At 45.9% G+C, this 22,264-nt stretch overlaps 1 protein-coding gene across 2 annotated transcripts; it reads left to right on the top strand.

The window, feature by feature from the left end:
• On the top strand, window positions 1-21,743 carry Clns1a (chloride nucleotide-sensitive channel 1A). Of its 2 annotated transcripts, none has more exons than XM_075952664.1 (7): window positions 1-236; window positions 7,519-7,655; window positions 13,946-14,047; window positions 14,923-15,030; window positions 16,097-16,270; window positions 19,101-19,186; window positions 21,071-21,743. In XM_075952664.1, the coding sequence occupies exons 1-6, from the start codon at window positions 112-114 to the stop codon at window positions 19,166-19,168; spliced, it is 714 nt and encodes a 237-aa protein (XP_075808779.1). In that variant the 5' UTR covers window positions 1-111; the 3' UTR covers window positions 19,169-19,186; window positions 21,071-21,743. The 2 variants fall into 2 exon arrangements, with proteins under 2 accessions (XP_075808779.1, XP_075808778.1); XM_075952663.1 differs by having other exon boundaries at window positions 3-236; window positions 19,101-19,190; window positions 21,071-21,140.
• The last annotated feature ends 521 nt before the right edge of the window (window positions 21,744-22,264 follow it).

The following is a 22,264-nucleotide window of genomic DNA, read 5'->3' on the forward strand; positions in this document are numbered from 1 at the left end:
CGGGGACGACCACTGCTTCCGGTCCAGCTCCCGCACGCCGGGCTCGCGCTCCAGGATCGCGGGCTTTGGCTTCCTTGGGCTGTGTGGCGCCGCGCTCCCACCCGCCCCGCCATGAGCTTCCTCAAGAGCTTCCCGCCGCCCGCGTCGGAGGACGGGCTCCGGCTGCAGCAGCCCGACACCGAGGCGGTTATGAACGGAAAGGGGCTGGGCACCGGCACACTCTACATCGCCGAGAGGTAGGGTCCCCGGGCCGCGGCGCTGGCCTCGCTCCTCCTCGGGGCCGCTGCGGGCAGCGCCGGGCAACGCCACAGGGGTGGAGGCGGCGAGGGAGGCCCGGCTGCCAGCCCCGCTGCCGACCTCGCCTGGCTCCGTCACGACCCGTTCCGTGTACCGGCCTGTGTGCCGGAGCCCGGCGCGTGCTCACGGCTGGAGTTTGCAGTTTGCAGAGCCTCCGTTAGCCTCCCGGCTGTCTCGCGAGCTGGGGGTTCTTCCTGCGTAAGGTCTGTGGGTTCGGAGTGATTGCGTAGGGTGTAGGACGTTTGGTTAATGAGCATTGGGTTTTTTTTTTTTCCTGCTGTAGATGTGGGTGGGGGAAAGAAGCATCTTGAGGCCCACGCAGGGCGGGGTCATAACCTGCCGAACCCGACTCTGGATGAGCGGGTCCTGGAAGGAATCCTACTTTGATGTGACTACCTGCAGCACGTTGTACTCTGACAGTAAGGTAGACATGTCCCTTAAATAAACACGAACACACACACACTTCCCCTCCTCACCTCTCCACCCCCTTTCCTGTCCTCCAGACCTTCAGGTTTACCTTTTTGCTATATTCCGGTTGTCGTCCACGGAGGACAGCCTCTGCTTTTAAGAGCTCGTCTTAAACTTTGGGCCTGACCAGAAAATCCAGGCTAGGCCCCTTATTTCTGTCAGTTTATTAGTAACATATATAGGAGAGAGAGAGAGAGAGAGAGAGAGAGAGAGAGAGAGAGAGAGAGAGAGAGAGAGAGAAGGGGGATTTATTATAGGATGACTTATAGGGTGTGGTCCAGCTCTTCTGACAAAGTTGCTCAGTTCAAAAGGCTGGATCTCTCAGCTGGTCTTCAGTAGATGCTGGAATGATCTGTGTTCGTTTTCCTGCCCCAAGTTCCAGATTAGAAGCGGATCTTCCTACTTCAAATTAAGAAAAAAAACCCTCTCTCACTGGTGTGCCCTCCTCCATTTTTGGAATTTAGTTAATTCCAGGTGAAGTCAAGATGACAATCAAGAATGGCCATCACACTATGTAAAAGGGGTTTTGTTTATTTTTGGTTTTTTTGAAACAAGATCTCTGTGTAGACCTGGCTGACCCTAAACTCACAGAGATTCTCCTGCCTCTGCCTCCTAAATGCTAGGACTAAAGGTGTGTTCCCTCACCACACCTGATGATCTTTCTATAATTCCTTGGCGGGGGGAGGGGCTTGTATATGATTCTGCATATTGGAAAGCTTAACGCTTCCTGAAAAGGCACAAGTTTTGTTAATACGTGTATGTCTTATAAAGATCCCTGAGGGCTGGAGAGATGGCTCAGGGTTTAGTAGCATTTGTTGCTCTTGCAGGGGACTCTGGTTCCCAGCACCCACACGGTGGCTCACAGTGGTCCCTAACTCCTGTTCCAGGACATCTGCCACCCTCTTCTGACCTCTGGGCAGCAGGGACACACGTGGTGCGCATACGTGCAGGCACAGCACTCATACACATCTATCTGAAGAATCATTAGTGGCTAACAGTTTGTCCTGTTTCTTAAGCTGTACATGCCCTCTGCCCGCACACGTCAGTACTTTAGCGTGCACCTGAGAAGACGAAGAGCAACCATATAGTTGCCGTGTTCAGAAGGTGTATCTCATTTTATGACATTATTTTAAGGTTTTATTGGCAGACTCTGAATGTTTCTCTAAGACATTTTTGGAAATGTCCAAAAACTACGAGACACATGCATATGAGTTAAAAATTAAACACTGCATTTCCGGAAGCCTTGCCCATCTCTAGGCGCCCTCTTCCCTCCCTTCCTTGGTCTGATCCCCTTTTGTCTTTTTTTCCTCACCTGGCATTTCCTAGTCATGGTGAGATTGAATTACTAGCAGTTCCCCTAGCATTACGACAACTGGTGACTTCGTCCTGTGTCGACGGTGCGCGAATGTGTGAGTGTGTGTGTCAGCCGGTGTTCTGATAGAACTGGGATGCTTAGGAGGAAGGGCAGAAACGAAGGTCTTTGTGCTGGGACATGTGTGTATCTTACACAGCATACGTGGCATGTATGTAAGTACTGTCAGTGGTTCTCCATGGGAGGAAATGAAGGAGAACGTGGAAAGATCCCTGCCCCAGCTGGAGCAGCTAAGAGCTTGCTCGTGAGCTTGGTTGGCTGTATTGTGTGTGGCCTTTTGGAAGCGTTTAGGACGTTAGCCAGAGAGAAATGGTGTTGGGTTGGCTTTTAGGAAGTGGTTTCTTGCGTGTGTCTGTAGAGATGCAGACTCCTGGGCTCATTTTCATGTTAGGGGTTTGTTTTGTTTTCAGTTTTACTCCATGTGTATGAGTGCTTCACCTGCATGTATGTGTATGCACCACTTGTATGCCCAGTGCCCACTGAGGTCAGAAGAGGTCATTGGATGCTCTGGAGTTTTGAGTTGTGAGCGACCACGTGAATCCTGAGAGTCAAATCGTGGTCCTCTGCAAAGAGCCACGCGTGCCCCTGAGCAGATCTCTCCAGACCCCACAGCTTAGTGTTTATAAGAAATTGAGTTCTAAACCCAACAAGGAAGATAAAAAGGCACAAATGGTTCAAAATAAGTTATTTAAGATGGGTGGCATTTTTTTTAAATTTATTTATTAAGGATTTCTGCCTCCTCCCCGCAACCACCTCCCATTTCCCTCCCCCTCCCCCGATCAAGTCCCCCTCCCTCATGTGCTCGAAGAGCAATCAGGGTTCCCTGACCTGTGGGAAGCCCAAGGACCGCCCACCTCTATCCAGGTCTCCTAAGGTGAGCATCCAAACTGCCTAGGCTCCCCCAAAGCCAGTACGTGCAGTAGGATCAAAAACCCACTGCGATTGTTCTTGAGTTCTCAGTATTCCTCATTGTCCTCTATGTTCAGCTAGTCCGGATTTATCCCATGCTTTTTCAGACCCAGGCCAGCTGGCCTTGGTGAGTTCCCGATAGAACATCCCCATTGTCTCAGTGTGTGGGTGCACCCCTCGCGGTCCTGAGTTCCTTGCTCGTGCTCCGTCTCCTTCTGCTCCTGATTTGGACCTTGAGATTTCTGTCCCGTGCTCCTGTCACTGTCTCCTTTCATCGCCTGATGAAGGTTAATATTCATGAGGATGCCTATGTGTTTGTCTTTGGGTTCACCTTCTTATTTAGCTTCTCTAGGAACATGCATTATAAGCTCAATGTCCTTTATTTATGGCTAGAAACCAAATATGAGTGAGTACATCCCATGTTCCTCTTTTTGGGTCTGGCTTACCTCACTCAGGATAGTGTTTTCTATTTCCATCCATTTGTATGCAAAATTCAAGAAGTCCTTGTTTTTTACTGCCGAGTAATACTCTAATATGTATATATTCCATACTTTCTTCATCCATTCTTCCGTTGAAGGGCATCTAGGTTGTTTCCAGGTTCTGGCTATTGATGGGTGGGATTTGTACTTAAGATAAAATTAGGTACTTTGAACTTAGAAACAATGTTTTTTTGTGTCTCATTTCAAAATTAATTTTAAACCAATTAAACCAATACAACTTCAAGGTCTCTTTTACTTTCCAGTGCTGTTTTTAGCCCTTTACCAGAAATAAAAGACACAGATTGTCCTTACTCATAAGTATCTGAGCTTAACAAAACATTTTCAATCTGTGTTCACTACTCTTAGAGTTCTAGTCCTTGCATTTATGACATTTGGGTTTGGTTAGGTTTTCTTTTTGTTGTTGTTGTTGTTATGACTGATCATAGTTAATTTTGGTTTTGGAGTACTTTTCTTCTAGAATATGTGAGAGGATACAAAACAGAATTAGAAATTAAGTCAAATAAGTATTTCTTTCAAGTGCCAAATCCATTTCTCTGTGAGCGTCTCAGAGCCCATAGGAGCACTGTACTGAGACAGCATGTTGTGTCCTCAGGGGCTCGAGAATGATTTCAGCCTTGAAACCAAAGCCCATAATGTTCTAGGCACTGCTTTGGTGTAGATGCCAGCTTTCCCACCGCCTGGTGGAGTTAGTAAAGGTTTATGGCTCTGAATATTTGAAATTAATTTGGACTGGTAAATCTGGAATGCTCCATTCTAAACTGTAGTCATGTCAGGAAATTTCGGAGGTGAGAAAGGGAACGTAGTTTGACGGGGCTGTTTCTTGGTGCCTGTGAGCAGTGTGTAATTCCACATTAAGAGAATGGCTGTGCGTGGAAGGTACATGCAGCGCACAGTTACATAAGAAATCTGTTCCTTTGGAAGCAGTGGGGATGAAATAATTCCTCAAACTCTGTAGGCCAGGCTACCCTTGAACTCACAGAGATCTGCCCACCTCTGCTTCCCCCAGAGCTGGGATTAAAGGTGCCCACCACCACTTGGCAGTTCCTCAAACTTGTATCACTTTGCTATTTAGTATCACTTTAACCCTCTTTATTTTTTCCAAGTAAGCTTAATGTGTGGAATTCTTTCCAATAACCTCCTTGTAGTGATACTTTATTTCTATTTTAATAAATAAAGCTTGTCTGAAGATCAGAACACAAAACAACCACACTAGTCAGCCATAGAAGCCAGGCGGTGGTGGTGCAGGCCTTTAATCCCAGCACTAAAGAGGAATATAGGGCGGGATGAGACAGGAGCTCCCTCCTTCAGTCTGAAGATTTCATAGGGGTGAGAGCTCTCTAGTGGCTTGACTGCTGTGCTTTTCTGATCTTCAGGTTGAACCCCAATATATATATATCTGGGTTTTATTATTTGTGCTACATGGCATCTTTTCTTGCTTTTAATTTTTAAATATACCATTAAATAGTATAGCTGGATGGGCCGTCCTGGTCTACGGAGTGAGTTCTAGGACAGCCAGGGCTATTCAGAGAAGCATTGTCTCAAAGCGCGACCCCTCCCCCCAGATCTCAGTATGCTTACAGAGTTGTGCATTTACCACAGTAGTCTGACGTACGCCTTAGTGAGGATGTGATACACGGGGGCCATACTGTTAGACATGGTTTACATGGTGGTGCTGAGTTCGAGGCATAGACTTTAGTGTCCTTTATTAAATAAAATATGGTTTGGAACACTCTGCTGTCGTTGTTCCTGCCTAAAGGAGGTCTTGGCGCTCTGGATGTTTATTTTCGTTTAGTTGTCTGGGTTTTCTTGTTTTTTCTTTGTTTTGTTTTTGTTATTTTGGACGGGGGCCTTATTATGTAGCCCTGACTGACCTGCTATGTAGACCAAGCTGGCTTTGAACTCACAAAGATCTGCCTGCCTCTGCCCTCCAAATGCTAGGTTTAAAGGTGTGTGTCACTCACTACCTTATTTTGAGGCCTGGAATTTGTCAAGTGGCTCAGGTTAGCCTTGCACTTAGCATCCGTGTGCTCCATCAGCCTCCAGGGAGCTCATATCACAGCTGTGACCCATGGTCAGCTGGTCAGAGATGTAGAGAAAGTGAGGTGAAGCTGGTGTGGGCACAGGCTTGTAATCCCTACACCTGGAGTGTGGCAGAGCATGAGGAGGGTCTGGAGTTCAGGACTGTGGCTGGGCAGGGGGGAGCAGGCTTTATCCCAGTGCTGGAGGCAGAGGCAGAGGCAGGTGACCTCAGTGAGGTCTAAGACAGCGAGAGCTAGAGAGAGAGAGAGAGAGAGAGAGAGAGAGAGAGAGAGAGAGAGAGAGAGAGAGAGAGAGAGAGAGACCCTGTCTCCCAGGGAATAGAAGGTTCATGGCCAACCTGGGCAATTGAGGTCAGCATGAGCTAAACATCAAAGCCCTGCTCCGGAAACAAGAGGGAATGGGGAGGCCGGGAGGGAGGGAGAGGATACAGGATATGTATGTGTTCTGCTGTTCTGTAGAGGGTGTCTCCATCCCTCTAACTTCTGTGTTTTAAAATTTTATTAGTATATATTAGTTGTATGAAAATTCCCTTTTAAAGTATCAATTTTGACATGATTTACATGGCATACGACTTTTTCATTTCATTCATAGAAGTTGATGGTTTTTATTGTACACTCATATCCGCACTCATTTTAGAACATTTTTGTTGTTGTCCCCCCCAAAAAAAATTTTTTAAAAAAACAGTACTCATTGGTAGTCACTCCCTGTTTCCTTTTAGCCCTGCAAATGTTTTTGTGGCCCCTGCCAAGGTCTTCTCCCTGCTTCTCTGCTAAGATTGTACAATTCATAGTGGAAGAGAGGCTGCCAAGAAAATTTAGGCATTACCTGTCAGAATTCAACATAGTGGCTTTGGTCATTGTTTCCTTTCTTATACCGATAAAATACTTGTGTCCTTTTAAGGAGAAAGTATTTCGTGGCATTTTGGTTTTTTTTTTCCGTTTGTTTTTTAAGGTGTTATTTTATTTTCATGGTATCTTGCCTGCATGTTTGTCTGTGTGTCACTTGTATCCCTGGTGCACACAGGCCAGGAGAGTGTGTCAGGTCTGCAGCTGGATTACAGATCATTGTGAGCTCAGAATCGAACCTGGGTCTTCTGGAAGTGCTCTTCACCCACTTGTGTCTCCAGCCCCCTTAGACCTTGTCTACTAAGGTAGTAATTAAGTTTTTGAGTTGTGATTGTAGTCACGTCTGTTTTGTGTGTCCATCATCTATCCCCAGCTCCTGTGCATGCCCGCCCACGGAGGGCTGTGTTAACAGATTTGAAGCATGTTCAATAAAGAGATGGAAGTAACAGACTACAAACATGATTCGTTAGCGTACTAGTGCTTCTGCGTTCCCAAGCACAAGATGAGTAGGAACAGGCGAGGTCCTTGTAGAAAGGAGGTCTCATGGATCTATTTGGGGCTTGACTAGGTAGAGAGATCTGCACAGCAAAGAGGGTAGCTGGAGACATTCTAAGCAAGAATAGCACAAAAGAGACGCGGGTAAGGGCCGAGAGCTGTTAGGAGCACATGCTGCTCTTTCAGGGGACCCGAGCTGGATTACCAACACCCACATGGAGGGTTCACAGCCCCCCCCCCGCCCCACTCCAGCTCCAGGGGTCCTGATGCTCTCCCGGCCTCCACCAGTATCCACATACATGTACATAGAGGAAAAATAAACAGAAATGACTTGAAAAAAATCACCTCTCAAATCTTTTAGAATTTATAGCTAGAGGAAAAGAAAACGTGAAAGAAAATTCAGTTCTCGTAACTAGTTTTTCTTTCTCTCTTCTTAGTGTTTAGTTTTATTTTAAGGAATATTTCTAATATTGTCAACAAACTTGTATTGCTTTCTATGCATAAAAGTATGTAGGTTGAACCTTTATAAGTTTTGGGATATTAAGTTAGGATTCAGTTTTTAAAACTAATCTGCCTAAACCCTGTTTTTCAGCCGCCTGTCTTGGTTAGATGGCTCTGGACTAGGATTCTCACTGGAATACCCCAGCATTAGTTTACATGCGATCTCCAGGGACCCGAGTGCTTACCCTCGAGAACACTTGTATGTTATGGTGAATACAAGATTTGGAGGTATGTATGACAGAACTTAACCCAGCGCTTCCTCTGATAGCAAAGTGTATTTTAAGGGGTATGTTTGTTCGTTCTGAGATAACGTCTTGCAGGTTGTTCAGGTTAGCCCTGAACTCCTGTAGCCTTCCAGATACTGACACATTAGGGGTGTGCCGCCTTACCAGTCTGAAAAGCAACCTTTAATGATAATGTAAAAGTTAATTCATTGACTTACATTGGGTAATATTGTGTTAAACAAAATTAATCACCCTAACGTAATTTGACCACTTGTATTGTTTTAATGGGTATTGGTTTAATGTGTATATCTGCCTTTTATTTTCTCTGTATTTGCCCTTAGAATTCTTCAGTTAATATGAATGTTTTTACTTTTTTGTTTTACCTTCTTAATCCTTCTCCTTCTAAAGGTACTTCAGAGATATGAACCTGTAATTTTGTCTATCCAGAAAGTTAAGATAGAATTGTTTTATTCATTTATTTTAAAGATGAATATGCAGGTGGAGATTATTGCCTGCATTTGTATCTGTGTGCTGTGTGTGTGACTGATGCCAGCAGAGACCAGAAGAGGGTGTAAGATACCCTAGAATTGGAGACACAGACTATGTGTTTGTCTATGTGAATGTGTGCTACATGTGTGTGGGTGCCAGCAGAGTCCAGAAGAGGGCATTGGATTCCTTGGAGCTGGAGTTACCGGAAGTTTTTAAGCTAAACAATATGCATTTCAGGAACTGACCTTCTAGAACAGTGTATTGGCTACTTTTCTGTTGCTGTGCCAAAACCCATGACTAGCAACTAAAGAAAAAAACTGTTTAATTGGGCTTAAAGCCAGAGAGCTAGAGTCTACGATAGTGGAGCAAAGGCACGGCAGCAGGAGCAGCCGAGAGCTCACATCCCAAACCACAAGTAGAGGCAGAGAATGAATGAAAATGCGTGTATGTCCTTACAGTGCTGAAGCTTGCATGGGCAGCCTGTGTGTGGTGGTGCTGTTGAACTCGCCCGTGTTGGGGTTCATGGTCTAAGTTGATGGAGACGACTGACCAGGTCTCTTCCTCGAGGGCATCAGATCTCATTTTACATGGTATGAGCCACCTGTGGATGCTGGAAATGGCAGGGGGTTTCGAAACCTTAGAGCCTATCACCAAAGACACACCTCCTCCAATAAGGCCACACCTCCTAGTCCTTCCCAGCTATTTCTTTCCTCCACGTGAGGACCAAGTGTTTAAACAGATGAGCTTATGGGGCCATTCTCATTCAAACCACCACAGGCAACAAGGCCCTTAACGACTGAGCTATCTCTCTAGGCCCAGAACCGCTTTTATTTTGTTATAGTAGTGGTTCTCAGCAGGCGGGTGGGGAGAGTTTTATGTGCTGCCATTGGTTGGTGAAATTATAATTGGAGGAGGAGGGGTACTGCTGGCATCTGGTAGATGCCAGATTCCCTGCAACAAAAATTATGCAAACTTCAGTAGCGGCACAGTTCAGAAGCCCTACGTTGGAAGGTTCCCAAGTTTTACTTTTTTGAAAATATAATAAGTTGTTAAGATAATGTGTAGCTTTTCTCAGAAATCTTGTGTAACAATCCATTAGTTTGTTCCTGACACCTTCAAATTGGTTTCTTTTAGTTCCTGATTTTATCATTTGTATTTAGTTGTGAACACTAATTACTGATTTTTAGAACTCTGGCAAGCCATGCATTATTAAGTGATATTGACTGATCAGCTATCAAAAATATTTTCTCTATAAGATTTCAAATTCTTGCTTTTGGAAAGAGTTCAAAGATAGATGAAAATAGGAAGTTTGAAAAAGGATATGGGAATGTAAAAGTTGTTCGATGTTGGGGTGCAGCATGATCTCCTAACGAGGTGTGAAGCTCAGTTGACTCAAGAGAGGGAAAGAAGGAGTTTGGTGTGTGTGTGTTTGTTTGTTTATGGCTCACAATTTCAGAGGTATTTCAGTCCTTCTTGTTGGAGAACACATAGCAGCAGGCCTGTGAGGCAGCAGCTGTGCACTTGGCAGAGAACCAGGAAGTAGGCAGAGTAGCATCAGAACCAGGGGTGGGTAGACTCTTCAAAGACCCGGCCCTAGTGCTGCCCTCTGGGCAGCAAGAGTTCAAAGCATGGCTGTCGTAACATTTTAGAGCCCAACCATAACACTAAGTAAATGCAGCTATGATTTTTATAACTTGATCAGCATACTCTTGCTATGACAAAAGACCTTACTTAGATAATCAGTTTAATAAGGGGAAGGCTTATTTTGGCTTATGAGTCATAGATTTCAGCCAATACACATTTGGCCCTGTTTCTTTTAACCTGTGTTGGCACAGCGTATAATGGCAAGAACACTTGGTTGAGCGGACTTTAAGGTAATAAGTAGAAGATTTGTTCATATTTTGACAGCCAGAAAGCAGACCCGGAGTCCCTGTTCCCCCTTTAAGATAAGCCTCCAGTGACCTAAGTTTCTCCATGTCTTCACCTCCTGATGACTTTAGCTCCCACTAACACCACAGGCTGCTGACTAAACCTTTAATATGTGGGTCTTTAAGATCACTCAAGATCCCAGCCCTAGCAGTAAGTAAGAAAGTTAGGTGTTGTTTAAAATGCAAAACTTTAAAAGTAACGCTGTCAGTCAGTTCCAAATGCGGATGTGTTGGAGTCAGGGTGTGACTCAGTGGTATAATGTGTGTATAGCATATGAGAAGCCCTGAGTTCACGCTTTACCACCAAAACACCAGAGTAAATATTGGTATATAATGACCCAGAGAGAGAGTCAGCATTGGCACTGAGCAAAGGTACTTGTTTGGCAAAAGTCTCCTGTGGTAGGGGTAGGGGTTCAGTAATAATGGATAAAAGGATAAAGCACCCCAGTAAGTAAACTGTGCCTCACTTGCCAGGTCAGCCATTTTCTCATGAGTCTCAGTTTCATTTAAAAAAAAAAATCTCACTTTCCACGTGGTCTCCTGAAGAATTCTCCTAACTCCCAGTAGCACCACAGGCTACAGATGAACCTTAGTGATCAGATTGGAGCCCAACGCAGCGCCTCACATATAATATACCCCTAGCCTTACCAGCAGACCCTGCATTCCTCTCTATTCGTGACCATTGTTAATAGTGGGCTCCGTGCTTACTGTGTAAGCATGGGGACCTGGGTGTGGGTTTTCAGCTTCCACATAAGAACTGGGGCAACAGAGGCAGATCCCGCAAGTCTGCTGACCAGCCCTTCTCCCCAGATCAGTGAACCCAAGGCCTTATCTCAAAAGGAAAAAACATAGAGAGCAAAGGCCCAGATTCAACTTAGGGCTTTCTTACACTTGTGTGCAAGCAAGCATGCCACACACCCCTCATATGCACATATTCCCCACCCCAAGGCAGTGGCTATTTCTGGGAAGATCTAGAATCTAGGTTCCATCTCTGCACTTTGAACTATTGTTAGACCAGAATGTGTTACTATAATTCTTCAATGCAGTACTTCATTATAGAACTGTAACTGTAATTGCACCGTGTTTTTACAAATGCATCAGCAAAGTTTGGAGATGGTGACCACCCAGTGATTTAGAATTTTCCAGTGTGTGCATTGGTCTGCTTGGTAGCTAAAGATTTATATACTTAACAACGTGCTACTGAAAACAGCACGGGAAGTAGACTTTGAAATCTGTTACTTAAAGGTCTTATTAATGGCCGCTTCTGATTTAATTTCTGCTTGTCTATGTTTGCATACTATTCTACCCCGAAAGCACATTAATTACCGCATTAGTGGATGCCCCTTGTTTACCTTGCCAACCTTACTGTTGGAGAAAACTCAAAGATATTAGTAACATACACTCTGCATATCTGTGATGGTGTTTCCAGAGACCTTTAACTAAGGGGGTGGGGGGAAGCAGCCTCAGATGTGGGTAGCACTGTCGGTAGGCTGGGTGCCCAGATGGAACGAAAGCATTCTCTCTCTCCTCGCCTCTCTCCCTCCCCCTCACTTCCCCTGCTCTCTCTTCTTTTCTATGCTCTGCTTCCTGCTGCCGCGAGGGAATACCTCTGCCCGTCTCACCCACTCTGCCGTGATTCAGCTCCCAGCAGTGCAGCCAGCTGACCATGGCCAGCCTCTACATCAGCCTCTGACAGCAGGGGCCACACCAGGTTGTCCTCCTTCCTGTTGATTGATGGAAAGCTGACACTCCCTGCAAGTGGATTCACCGTGTTAACAGTCGTTCCACTTTTTCTTCATCGGTGTAGATGATAAAGTTATTTTAATGCTGCTTTAAATGTAAAAGTTTCTTGTTTGCCGTAGCTAAGGATTGAGCCCAGGGCTTTGAACATGCTAGGCAAGCCTCTGCTGCTGAGTCGCCACTGCTGGCACCTAACTTTGACTCTTCTTCCCTCGCCCTCCTGAGCAGCGGGGACTATAGGCATGCTCCACCACGTCTGCTCAGTTTGTACTGATACTTGTGTGTGTGGTGTGTGTTTGTGCATGTGGAGGGCAGAGAAAGCTTTGTGGGTTTGGTTCTTTCCTCCTGTAATTGGTCTCTGTGGGTCAGACTCAGTATTGTCAGATGTACGCAGATCCACCTCACCAGCCCTTAATTTGCTAATCTCAGCAAACATGTTTGCTGTTTGTGGGTCAGTTTAAATATTGATTGACCTGGTTTTTTTTACGTCATAAAATCGTTCAAACATAGTGAAAACAGAGTATTTGTTATGTATTTGTTTGTTTATGGTTTTTCAGGGCGGGATTTCTCTGTGTAGTCCTTCTTGTCCTGGAACTCACTCTGTAGACCAGGCTGGCCTCCAACTCAAGAGATTTACCTGCCTCTGCTTCCTGAGTGCTGCGATCAAAGATGTGCACCACCTGACTAGAGTAATTTGTTAATATTCAGTATCCAGTGTAAATTCTGTCTCTTTCCCCTGATTACTATACATTTTTAAGGGAAACTTAAGTAAATACTGTTGAAAGCTGCTCTGGGGAGGGCAGGGTCTCTGTGTCCTGGCGTCCACTGTGTAGATCATGTTGGTCTTGAACACACAAAGATCTACCTGCCTCAGCTGTTTTGTGTGGACCCCCATTTCATCCTCTACTGTCTTACTCAAGTTAAACGATATTGTAAAGGTAGTGTATCTGCTTCCTATACGTGCTGCGTTTTGGTTTATTGTAATTTTATGTACGTGAGTGTTTTGCCTGCATCTGTGTATATCATATGTGTGCCTGGTGCCTGTCAAGGTCTGGAAGGAGGAGGTGGATCTCCTGGTACTAGAGTTACAGATCTTTGTGAACTGCTGTTGGGCATCAGCAATCAAGCCTGTGTTCTCTGCCAGAGTATCAAGTGCTCTTAACCACTGAGCCGATTCTTTAGCCCTCCTATATATGCTTTTAACTTTAACTGAAAGTCTGTATGCCTCCAACAAATGTGACGGTTTTATGTTTAAGATTTTAATTAAATGGTATTATATATTCTACAGCTAGCTCTTTCATCCAGTCCTTTTTAAAGGTCTCTGTGTTGATACATATATAACACTGTCGGTTCATTTTCCCAGTGAAGGGCTTAAACCCAGGACTTGCTGTGCAAAATGACCCCTCTACCACGAAGCTATTATTTTCAGCTAATTCTCATTAAACATTTTTATCTATAAACTGTTCATTTATCTGTTGGTTAGTTAGCTTTCGTGAACTTGAAACCGTCTCGCCTAAATAGTGCTGTGTTCTCTGTGTGTTACCAGTGCCTGCTGCTGAGCACAGCCCTGGAGCCTTCTCCCACTCTGAAGTAACCATCAGTAAAAATTGAATTGCAGTATTCAGATATACTAATAAATTTCCTAGCCTATTGGTTAATTAATTGTTTTTTCGAGACAGGGTTTCCCTGTATAACATCCTTGGCTGTCCTGGAACTCTATTTGTAGACCAGGCTGACCTTGAAATTATAGAGGTTCACCTGCTCCTGTCTCCCGAGTTCACCGCTACCCAGCTTAATTTTTTTAATGTACATATGCATATCTGTTCCTCAGATATTTCAAGCACACACTGCTGTGAGTGAATCTAGCTTCAGTGTTCTAAAATGTCAAATAGATATTTAAAAGTTTGTATTCCTGAGCTGGATCAACAGATAGGTCAGCAGTTAGGACCTCCCGCTGTTCTTTCAGAGGACCAGAGTCGGTTTCCAGGAACCATGTCAGGTGGCACCAGCTCCAGGGCATCCTGGTGGCCTCTTCTGGCTCCTGGTGCACGCTGTGCACATAAGCTTATGCAGATACACATAAGGCAATCCTTAAAAACTTCAATGTCTAAAAAGGTTATCTGTATTCCTCTTATAGAAGAATCAAAAGACTCTCTCTCTGATGAAGATGAGGAAGACGGTGATGAAGATGTTGAACCCATTACTGAATTTAGATTTGTGCCCAGTGATAAGTCTGCATGTGAGTGTTCTGTAATATTGATCTTCTCTGTGTCCCTTCCCCATTGACACACCCCTCTCACCTTTGTTATGAATGTTCTGTAATATTGATCTTCTCTCCGTGTCCCCACCCCATTGACACACCCCTCTCACCTTCGTTATGGTCGCCCTCATCCTATGGCCTCCTTATAGGCACTGGGAGTGGGTACTTACAGTGTCACAAATGCTGGCTGTATGGTATTGCCGACAGCATGGCGCCTGCTCTGCTCTGGTAAGGAGGGTTCTGGTCAGTGTTACTGGCGGATGCTGCTCACTGAGTGTCACCTGTGGGAAGACTTCCAGAGGTGGGCATGCTGAGACGGATGGGAAGTACCTGTCATGTGACAGGAGCCTCAACCTAGTCAGCAGTGTGACCAGTAACTCTGGCCTTTCCCTCCCTCCCTCCCTCTCTGTCTCTTTTTTCTTGTCAGGATCTCTCTTTCTAGTCTTAGCTGTCCCAGAACTTGCTATGTAGATGTGGCTGGCCTCAAACTCACAGAAATCTCTGTACTTCTGCCTCCTGAGAGTTGGGATCGAAGTCATGTGCCACCACACTTGGCTTGACCTATTCTATTAAGTCTAATCACCCATGGAGAGTCCTAGTAATATCTTGACCTATTCTATTAAGTCTAATCACCCATGGAGAGACCCTAGTAATATCTTGACCTCCTTGTGACGTGTTCGTTGTCTCCTTCTCCTTTGTGACAGGCAATGTGCTTTCCGTGATCAATTTATAAATATTGTTACCCTAGTAAACCTTCTGTCTGCTTTTAAATTGGTTGGCACTGGTGTTTGTTCTAAAACCCCATGGTGCACTGGGAAAGGACACCTCAGTAACGGCGCGATGTCTTTGCGCAGTGGAGGCCATGTTCACTGCGATGTGTGAATGCCAGGCCCTGCATCCAGACCCGGAAGATGAAGACTCTGACGACTACGATGGAGAAGAGTACGACGTGGAAGCTCACGGTTGGTGGCCTGGCGCAAAGTAACCAGTGTGGGATGGTCGTAAATAACGGGAAGGGTGCATTGGCACTCGGTTGGGGAGTGGCTGAGAAACAAATGGGAACCCGCAATCAAGGGCACACTGCAGACTGAGTTGGCTGCCCACTCTGCCCATCGAGAATCTTCATTATCTCTTTAAAATTGTTTTTATATGTGTGCACCACGTGTGTGCTTGGTGTCCTCAGAGGCTAGAAAAGGATTTGGAACTCCTGGAACTAGAATTGGAGATTTGAACTGCCAACCGGGTGCTGGGAATCAAACCCCAGTCCCTTGCAAGAGCCCCTAGTGCTCTAAGCCAGGCATTTCTCCGTGGTCCTGCTGATCCCTTTTTCTGTTCAACACATCTCTTGAAATACTTAAAGACAATGTCATTCTCCCTGCAACCATTCTTTTGTCTACAAATATTTCCCGCCCTTCCCAGACCAGGATGCTTTCACTACCTCCTGCGCTTGTAGCCTGAGGTGCAAACTGGTCTGTTTGCATTCCCCTCTGGTCTTACGCAGGTCAGTGTGGGCATCTGACGTCTTCCTACTTAGGAATCCATAGCTGGATCGTTCTTCACAAACATAAGTATCTGCTCACTTCTTAGAGATTTTTTTTAAACTTGGTTTTATGTTTTGTCCTTTTTGTGTTTTTTAGATTTTTTTTTATTTCACATAATGTTTTAATAGAAATAAGTTAATTCAAAAATCCCTTCAGTATCAAAATATTTTGTGTTCGCTTGTAAAGTTCCCACCTTGGAATAAGAAGGGAGTCCCTGATTTTAGAAAGACCCCCTTTTCCTTGTAGACCATAGACAAGTCCATTCTCTGTGCACTAAGACTCACTAGTTATTACCTGTTAAATGTTTCTCATCCTAGAGAGCACAGGGACAGTTTATCTTTTCTTCAGCCTCTTTTAAACAGTGGCCTAATAATAAATTTTGGAAGTCTTTCTGGGAGCCTATCCATCTTGAGCAAATGTGTTATTGATTATCCCTTTTGCTTTTCTCACTGTTGTGTGAAAGCCTAACAGCTTTCTGTTTGTTCAGAACAAGGGCAGGGGGACATCCCCACGTTTTACACCTATGAAGAAGGACTGTCTCATTTAACCGCAGAAGGGCAAGCCACACTGGAGCGGTTAGAAGGAATGCTTTCCCAGTCCGTGAGCAGCCAGTATAATATGGCGGGAGTGCGGACTGATGATTCCGTAAGAGATTATGAAGGTGAGTTCATCGTTCTCTTCCGGGTAAGCAAATGGCTGTAAGGGAAATCATAAACAAAGTTTTCTGTTAGAAACTAGAAGGCAAGCCGGGCGATGGTGGCGCACGCCTTTAATCCCAGCACTCGGGAGGCAGAGGCAGGCGGATCTCTGTGAGTTCAAGACCACCCTGGTCTACAGAGCTAGGACCAGGACAGGCTCCAAAGCCACAGAGAAACCCTGTCTCGAAAAACCAAAAAAAAAAAAAAAGAAACTAGAAGGCAGTGAAATGCCACAGTTAACTTAAAAATACAGGAAGCAAATGTAGAATTCCTAGAACTGGAATGTTTTTGTTGTTGTTCTGTGTCCTGTGCACCCTGTCTCCCCAGCTGTATCAACTGCACAGATGGTCTAGGGCCAGCAAGATGCCCTCTGGAGGAGGTGTGGTGGGAGGAGAAAATTGACTGTGTTCCTTTAGCAGCAGAATAGTAGGGCCTCCCTAGGGCCTGCGCCTACCCATCCACAGGCTCTAGGTCCAGTTCATCTCGTGGAACAGGTCAGAAATGCAGTCAGAAAGTGTGGTCTCCTATAACACTCAGGCTATGATGGCGCCAGTTGGCCTATCTTCCCTGCTGCTGTGGATAGCACCTTCTAAGGACTGTGATAGCTAGCCGGAGAGATGCTTCCAGGTTGGTGTCAGCTTGATTTCTCCATGGATGTGCTGTCTTCAGCGAGAGGCTAGTTTTTTCTGGCTTTTTCAGTAATTGTTCATTTGGTGGCGGGAGAGGAAGATGCACATGGGCGGTGCGTGTGTTACACTCAAAGGGTGGCCTCCTTTTGCTGTTCTGCATACTCTAGGTGTTTGACCTTTAAGTTTGGGGTGATTCTCCCGTCTGTCCCCCCACGCCCATCTGTAGCACTGTAGGAATGCTAGGATCCAGCTCGGGTATCAGGTTTGCACAAGTAGCACGTTGGCTGACTCATTTTCCAGCCTCCGTTACAGGTCGGCTCTGAGGGGTGACATCGTTTACCAGGGATTGGTAGTGCTGTACCTCTGACCGCAAGCTGACGATGTGCCTGGATTTGATGTTTACTTATGTGTGGGGGCACACACACACACATTGAATTCTTCTAACAACTCGAATAAAATTATGATTCCCATTTTACACATAAGATAACTGAGACACAGAAGGGTTGCACTGGTTGAGGCCAAGCACTGATAAGTGGTGAGAGGATTAAGTGAGCCATTGCACAAGTACGCCTGCCACCGTCATAAGCACCTCTTGCCTTTTGTATGTGTTTAGTGCGTGTTACTGTTTATGCCCTAGTAACACCATAACACCTGTTACTTCTAATGATTAAAGGATATGCTTGAAATGGCTTTCTGTAGCTTTTCTCCTGTCGGTGCGCTTACACCTCTCATAATGCTGTGATTGCTGTCTCCATGCGTATAGCACATTTGCCTGGAGTTCTTGGATTTCTGGACTATTGGATTGGGGACAAGAATTGTGTCTTACCATGCTGGTCTCATACTAGTGAGCTAAAGTGATCAACTTCCCCGCTACCTAGGTGATAGGGTGCAGGGGCCTGTGGGCAGAAGTCTGGCTGGTGAAGACTCGGGCGGGAAAGTAAAGAAGGCCGCTCTAGACACTGCCCTGCAGAGCACGCATCCTGCTGCCCTCCTCCCACGCCGTGTGTGTGTGTGTGTGTGTGTGTGTGTTTTACCTGCATGTGTCTGCACCACTTGTGGTTGGTGTCCTTGGAACAGAGGGTGTCAGATCAGTTGTGATCTGCCGTGTGGGTGCTGGTAGTCAAACCTGAGTCCTCTGAAAACGCAGCTGGAGTTCATCGCTGCTGAACCACCTCTCCAGTCCTCACCTTTGCAGTGCCTTTAATTTGTCCAACAGTGAATACTTAACACGGTTCTCCATGCCTGTTTGAAAACTCCTACCAGGCAGACATCCTCAGGAGGTGAGCCTAGACTACACTGAGTTTGAGCCATCCTAGGTTACATAGCAAAACATTGTCCAGGAAAATTTAAAAAGAACAAAAGGAAGGAAAGATAAATTGACTCCTGCCTAGAATTTCTGGGATGTGTGTATAGATGTACACATACCTGTATGTGTGTGTTTAGGTGTTGATGCTCTGACTCACAAAGTAAATGCTCACTGTTTGGACTGACTTTAACTTGACTGCATGTCTGCACCACTTGTGGTTTCTGTCCTTGGAAGCCAGCAGAGGGATCAGGAGCATTTTCCTTTTGGTCTCTTTTGGGTAGGTTAGTTTTCAAGGTATAAAGTGTGGAGTGGAATGTGAGGTAGGTAGCCTGGTGTGCTGGGCGTCCCTGCAATTCTAGCACATGAGGAACTGAAGGCAGCCTCAACCACAGGAGACCCTCTTTCAGAAACAAAGCAAAATGCCACAGTTTTATTTTAATTTTATTTTTTGAGATTGGCTGGCATGGAACTACACAGACCAGGCTGGTCTCAGACCCACAGTTCTGTCTGACTCTGCCTCTCCAGTGGTGGGACTAAAGCAGGCACCATCATATCCAGTTTTTTTTATTTATTTATTTATTTATTTATTTATTTATTTATTTATTTATTTATTTTATTGGTTTTTCGAGACAGGGTTTCTCTGCGGCTTTGGAGCCTGTCCTGGAACTAGCTCTGTAGACCAGGCTGGTCTCGAACTCACAGAGATCCGCCTGCCTCTGCCTCCCGAGTGCTGGGATTAATGGTGTGTGCCACCAATCGCCCAGCATATCCAGTTTTTTAAAAGTTAATTCTTGCCAGCAGAGGGCGCTGGCGTCCTCGTTGAGCTTCCTGTCTAAAGTGCAATCCTTTTCTGTTCAGATGGCATGGAGGTGGATGCCGCCCCCACGGTTGCTGGGCAGTTTGAGGATGCAGATGTGGACCACTGAGGATGCTGCTGCTGCACAGTAGGTAGCTCCTTCTCCTTTGTCACAGCACAGGGAAAAGTTCATAATTTAAGAGCTCTGTGTGAACTCTGTAAGGTAACAGTTTGAAACATGGCGCCCATCTCTAGTTACTGAAAACTGCATGTTTTTTTCCCTGAGAAATGAGAAAATTGTAAGCACTGTAGTGTGGCTCATTCTCTGCCGAGCACTGCCCTGGGGATGTAGTACATGTGTGACAGAGACGTGACTGATATTAGCAACCGATGGTTGCGTCTGTGCAGACAGGCCTCCCTGCTGGCTAGTGCGGGCATGACACCCGAGCCTGCCCTGTCTGCTCGTCACCTCTGCCCGTTTGCCTTAGTTGGTCCCTGTTCATGGTTTGTTACACCTCACGGCTTTTCATTCACGGAGGAATTAGCCTAATCGCTAATGATAATCTTGTATTGCTGTCCCTCTTTCTGGGAGCCGTAGGGAGCAGATTGTCCCGGCCATTACTTCCTGGGTGTTTTCCTGTCTGCCCTCCATGCTTGACATACTGGTTTCCTGGTACATTCTGGTGAGCTCTGCCTCAAGTTTGTCCCCGAGTATTTGCTGCTCTGCGAACCCTGAGACGTGTGTTGCCCTTTCCCAGTGTGAGTGTTAGACTGACTTCGTTAGGTAACTGAAGGTCAGGGACTGGCAGCTGCAGAGCCCTTTCTTAGAATCACAAGATTTTCTTGGTAAAATTGTTGTTCTGTCCTTCCTTCTAAATACCGCTGTTTCCCAGCCAGTGTCCTCCGGGTCCTTATGTTTATTAAAGCACATATCTTCATGACAAGACAACATGTGTGTAGTTGGCCGAGACGCTCGCTCTTACCAACAGTCGTTTGGGTATCTCTCCCTGTTGTGGTTGGGACTCAGTCCCCTCAGCCCTGAGGCGGGGACAGTTCCCTCTGTTACTTGTTTTGTTTCATGTTGGAAACCAGCTTCACCTCTGACTGCAGAGATGTCTCATGGCTTAGCAGCACTTGCACAGGCATCTGTGAAGTCCAGTTCCAGAAGATCTGATTGATGCTCTCTTCTGCCCCGCAGGCCCCACAAGCACAGCATACGCATCCATGTAGGCAAACACACATACACATAAAAAAGTTATTTTAATTCAGTGTTAACAATTATTGTAGATGTGAAACTGTAAATTTTAACATTGGCTTTCTATTCTTCTAGTATGGTTATCAAAAATAATAATAATAATAATAACAACTTTGCTGGGCGATGGTGGCGCTCGCCTTTAATCCCAGCACTTGGGAGGCAGAGGCAGGCGGATCTCTGTGAGTTCCAGGACTGTTCCACAGAGAAATTCTGTCGGGTTGGGGTGGGGTGGGCAACAACTCAAAGAAATTCTGTGCTTCTGTGGTTTATATCTCACCCCATAAATACTTTCCTTCCTTGAACATTGCTGCTTCCATGCAGTCTGCGGTCAGCAGCATCCTCCTCTCTTCCCTCGGTGGCCTCGGTCACTGGCGCTCTCACGGTTCCCGGTGCTGCTTCATGGAGAACCAGGATTTCCAAACAATGTACTTTTAATCATTTAAGATTATATGTGCTTTTAAAGCCTGAACAAGGGCTAAGGTGTTTATGTAACCATTGCTAATTTAAAACTCATGGCTCGGTGCATGGGATGGGGTACACAGGACTGCTGATCACAGCTCCACCCATGACACGCGTGTGCACACGCCACCCTTGCTCCTCTGCACACGCTGCATACAGAACAGAATCGTTCCTTGGTTTCCTCGTTTATAAAGTGGGGTGATAAGAGCTTCCTGGAAGGGTTATTACAAGGCCTGAGAAACAAGAAGTCTGGAACCCTACTAGGCTACCTAAAAAATGGCTGTTAGTAGTACTAATTATAAACCTTTTGTCTTTCAGAGTCCCTCATAACGGTAGGCGGGAACTTGGTGCCTCTCCCACTCCAGAGTGGGCCGGTGAAAGGCTTCTTCCTCTCCAAAGCCCACTTTTCAAGACAGACTATACTGGGACAGCAAATGTCACCAGCGAAGAGACCTTTGTCAACAAAGGTGAATTAACTGAGCGGTGTCTGTAGCTCTCAATCACCCCCAGACCTCCTGTGGCTAGGCGTCTCCTGGGTAGACCTCAGTTCCTGGCTTTGCTCTGTGCACGTCTGTCAGCTGCAAGCCTGCGTAGTGAATACAGAGCTCACCCTGTGTAGACTGGATCAGAAAGATGCTGAAGCTTAGACATCTCAGACGTCTGGGGCCTAAAAGAACTCCTGTCCCTAAGACGAAAGTACAGGCCTCACGGGGTAGGCTCTAGCGTTTCCACAGAGGCATTGGTCCTTTACTTTAGGCTACGCCAGGCCACCTCTTGAACCCCAGCGATTCCTTGCCAGGACGCAGTACTGCTGTCCAGCTTCTGTTCTTCTCCTTCCACTGTCGGCCCTGTCCTGTTCTCCCAGCGAGGTCCTTGACTGTCCACTCTTAGCTTTCTGTAACAGAACAAGTAGTCTGTAATGGAGTCCGCAGAGTACTCTTCATGAGTCTTGTCTTTGTAATAGGTAACAAATAAATCTAGGTTTTCTATGTCTTTGTGTTTTTGTTCTTGACATTAATGAGAAAAATTTTTACTTTAGGAGTTTTGCCTCTGTATATGAGTGCATCCCATGCATGCCTGGCACCCACGGAGGGGCTTGGTACAATGGACCTGGAGTTAGAGACACTTGTGAACTGCCATGTAGATGCTGGAACTGACCCTAAGTCCTCTGCCAGAATAGCAAGCGTTCTTACCTGCTGACCCCTCTCTCCGGCCCAGAGTTTGCTGCTCTTTAGAGGTCCTGAGTTGAGTTCCTCCAATCTATATTGGGCAGCTCACAGCTGTTGTAACATCAGCTGCAGGGGATCTGACCAGCACCTCTTTGCTTCCGTGAGCACTCAAATGCACATGGGAAGACATGCAGCCGTACACGTGAATAAATGGTAAAGTGATGCTGGGCAGAGATTGGTTGGTAGAGTGCGGGTCTAACTGCAGGAAGCCCTAGGTGTAATTCCTAGCGTTTTGTGAACTGGGCCTGGTTAATATGCCTGAGGGCCCTGGCACTCAGGAGGT

Source organism: Microtus pennsylvanicus, chromosome 18 (assembly GCF_037038515.1).
Source record: "Microtus pennsylvanicus isolate mMicPen1 chromosome 18, mMicPen1.hap1, whole genome shotgun sequence".
In the NCBI taxonomy this organism is placed as follows: domain Eukaryota; kingdom Metazoa; phylum Chordata; class Mammalia; order Rodentia; family Cricetidae; genus Microtus; species Microtus pennsylvanicus.

What these genes read in the sequence shown, in the direction of transcription:
- Clns1a (XM_075952664.1), top strand. Translation starts at nt 112, where the DNA reads ATGAGCTTCCTCAAGAGCTTCCCGCCGCCCGCGTCGGAGGACGGGCTC. An exon ending in GGTGAATACAAGATTTGGAG is followed by an intron (nt 7,656 to 13,945) that starts GTATGTATGACA and finishes TTCCTCTTATAG; the next exon opens with AAGAATCAAAAGACTCTCTC. An exon ending in GCCCAGTGATAAGTCTGCAT is followed by an intron (nt 14,048 to 14,922) that starts GTGAGTGTTCTG and finishes GTCTTTGCGCAG; the next exon opens with TGGAGGCCATGTTCACTGCG.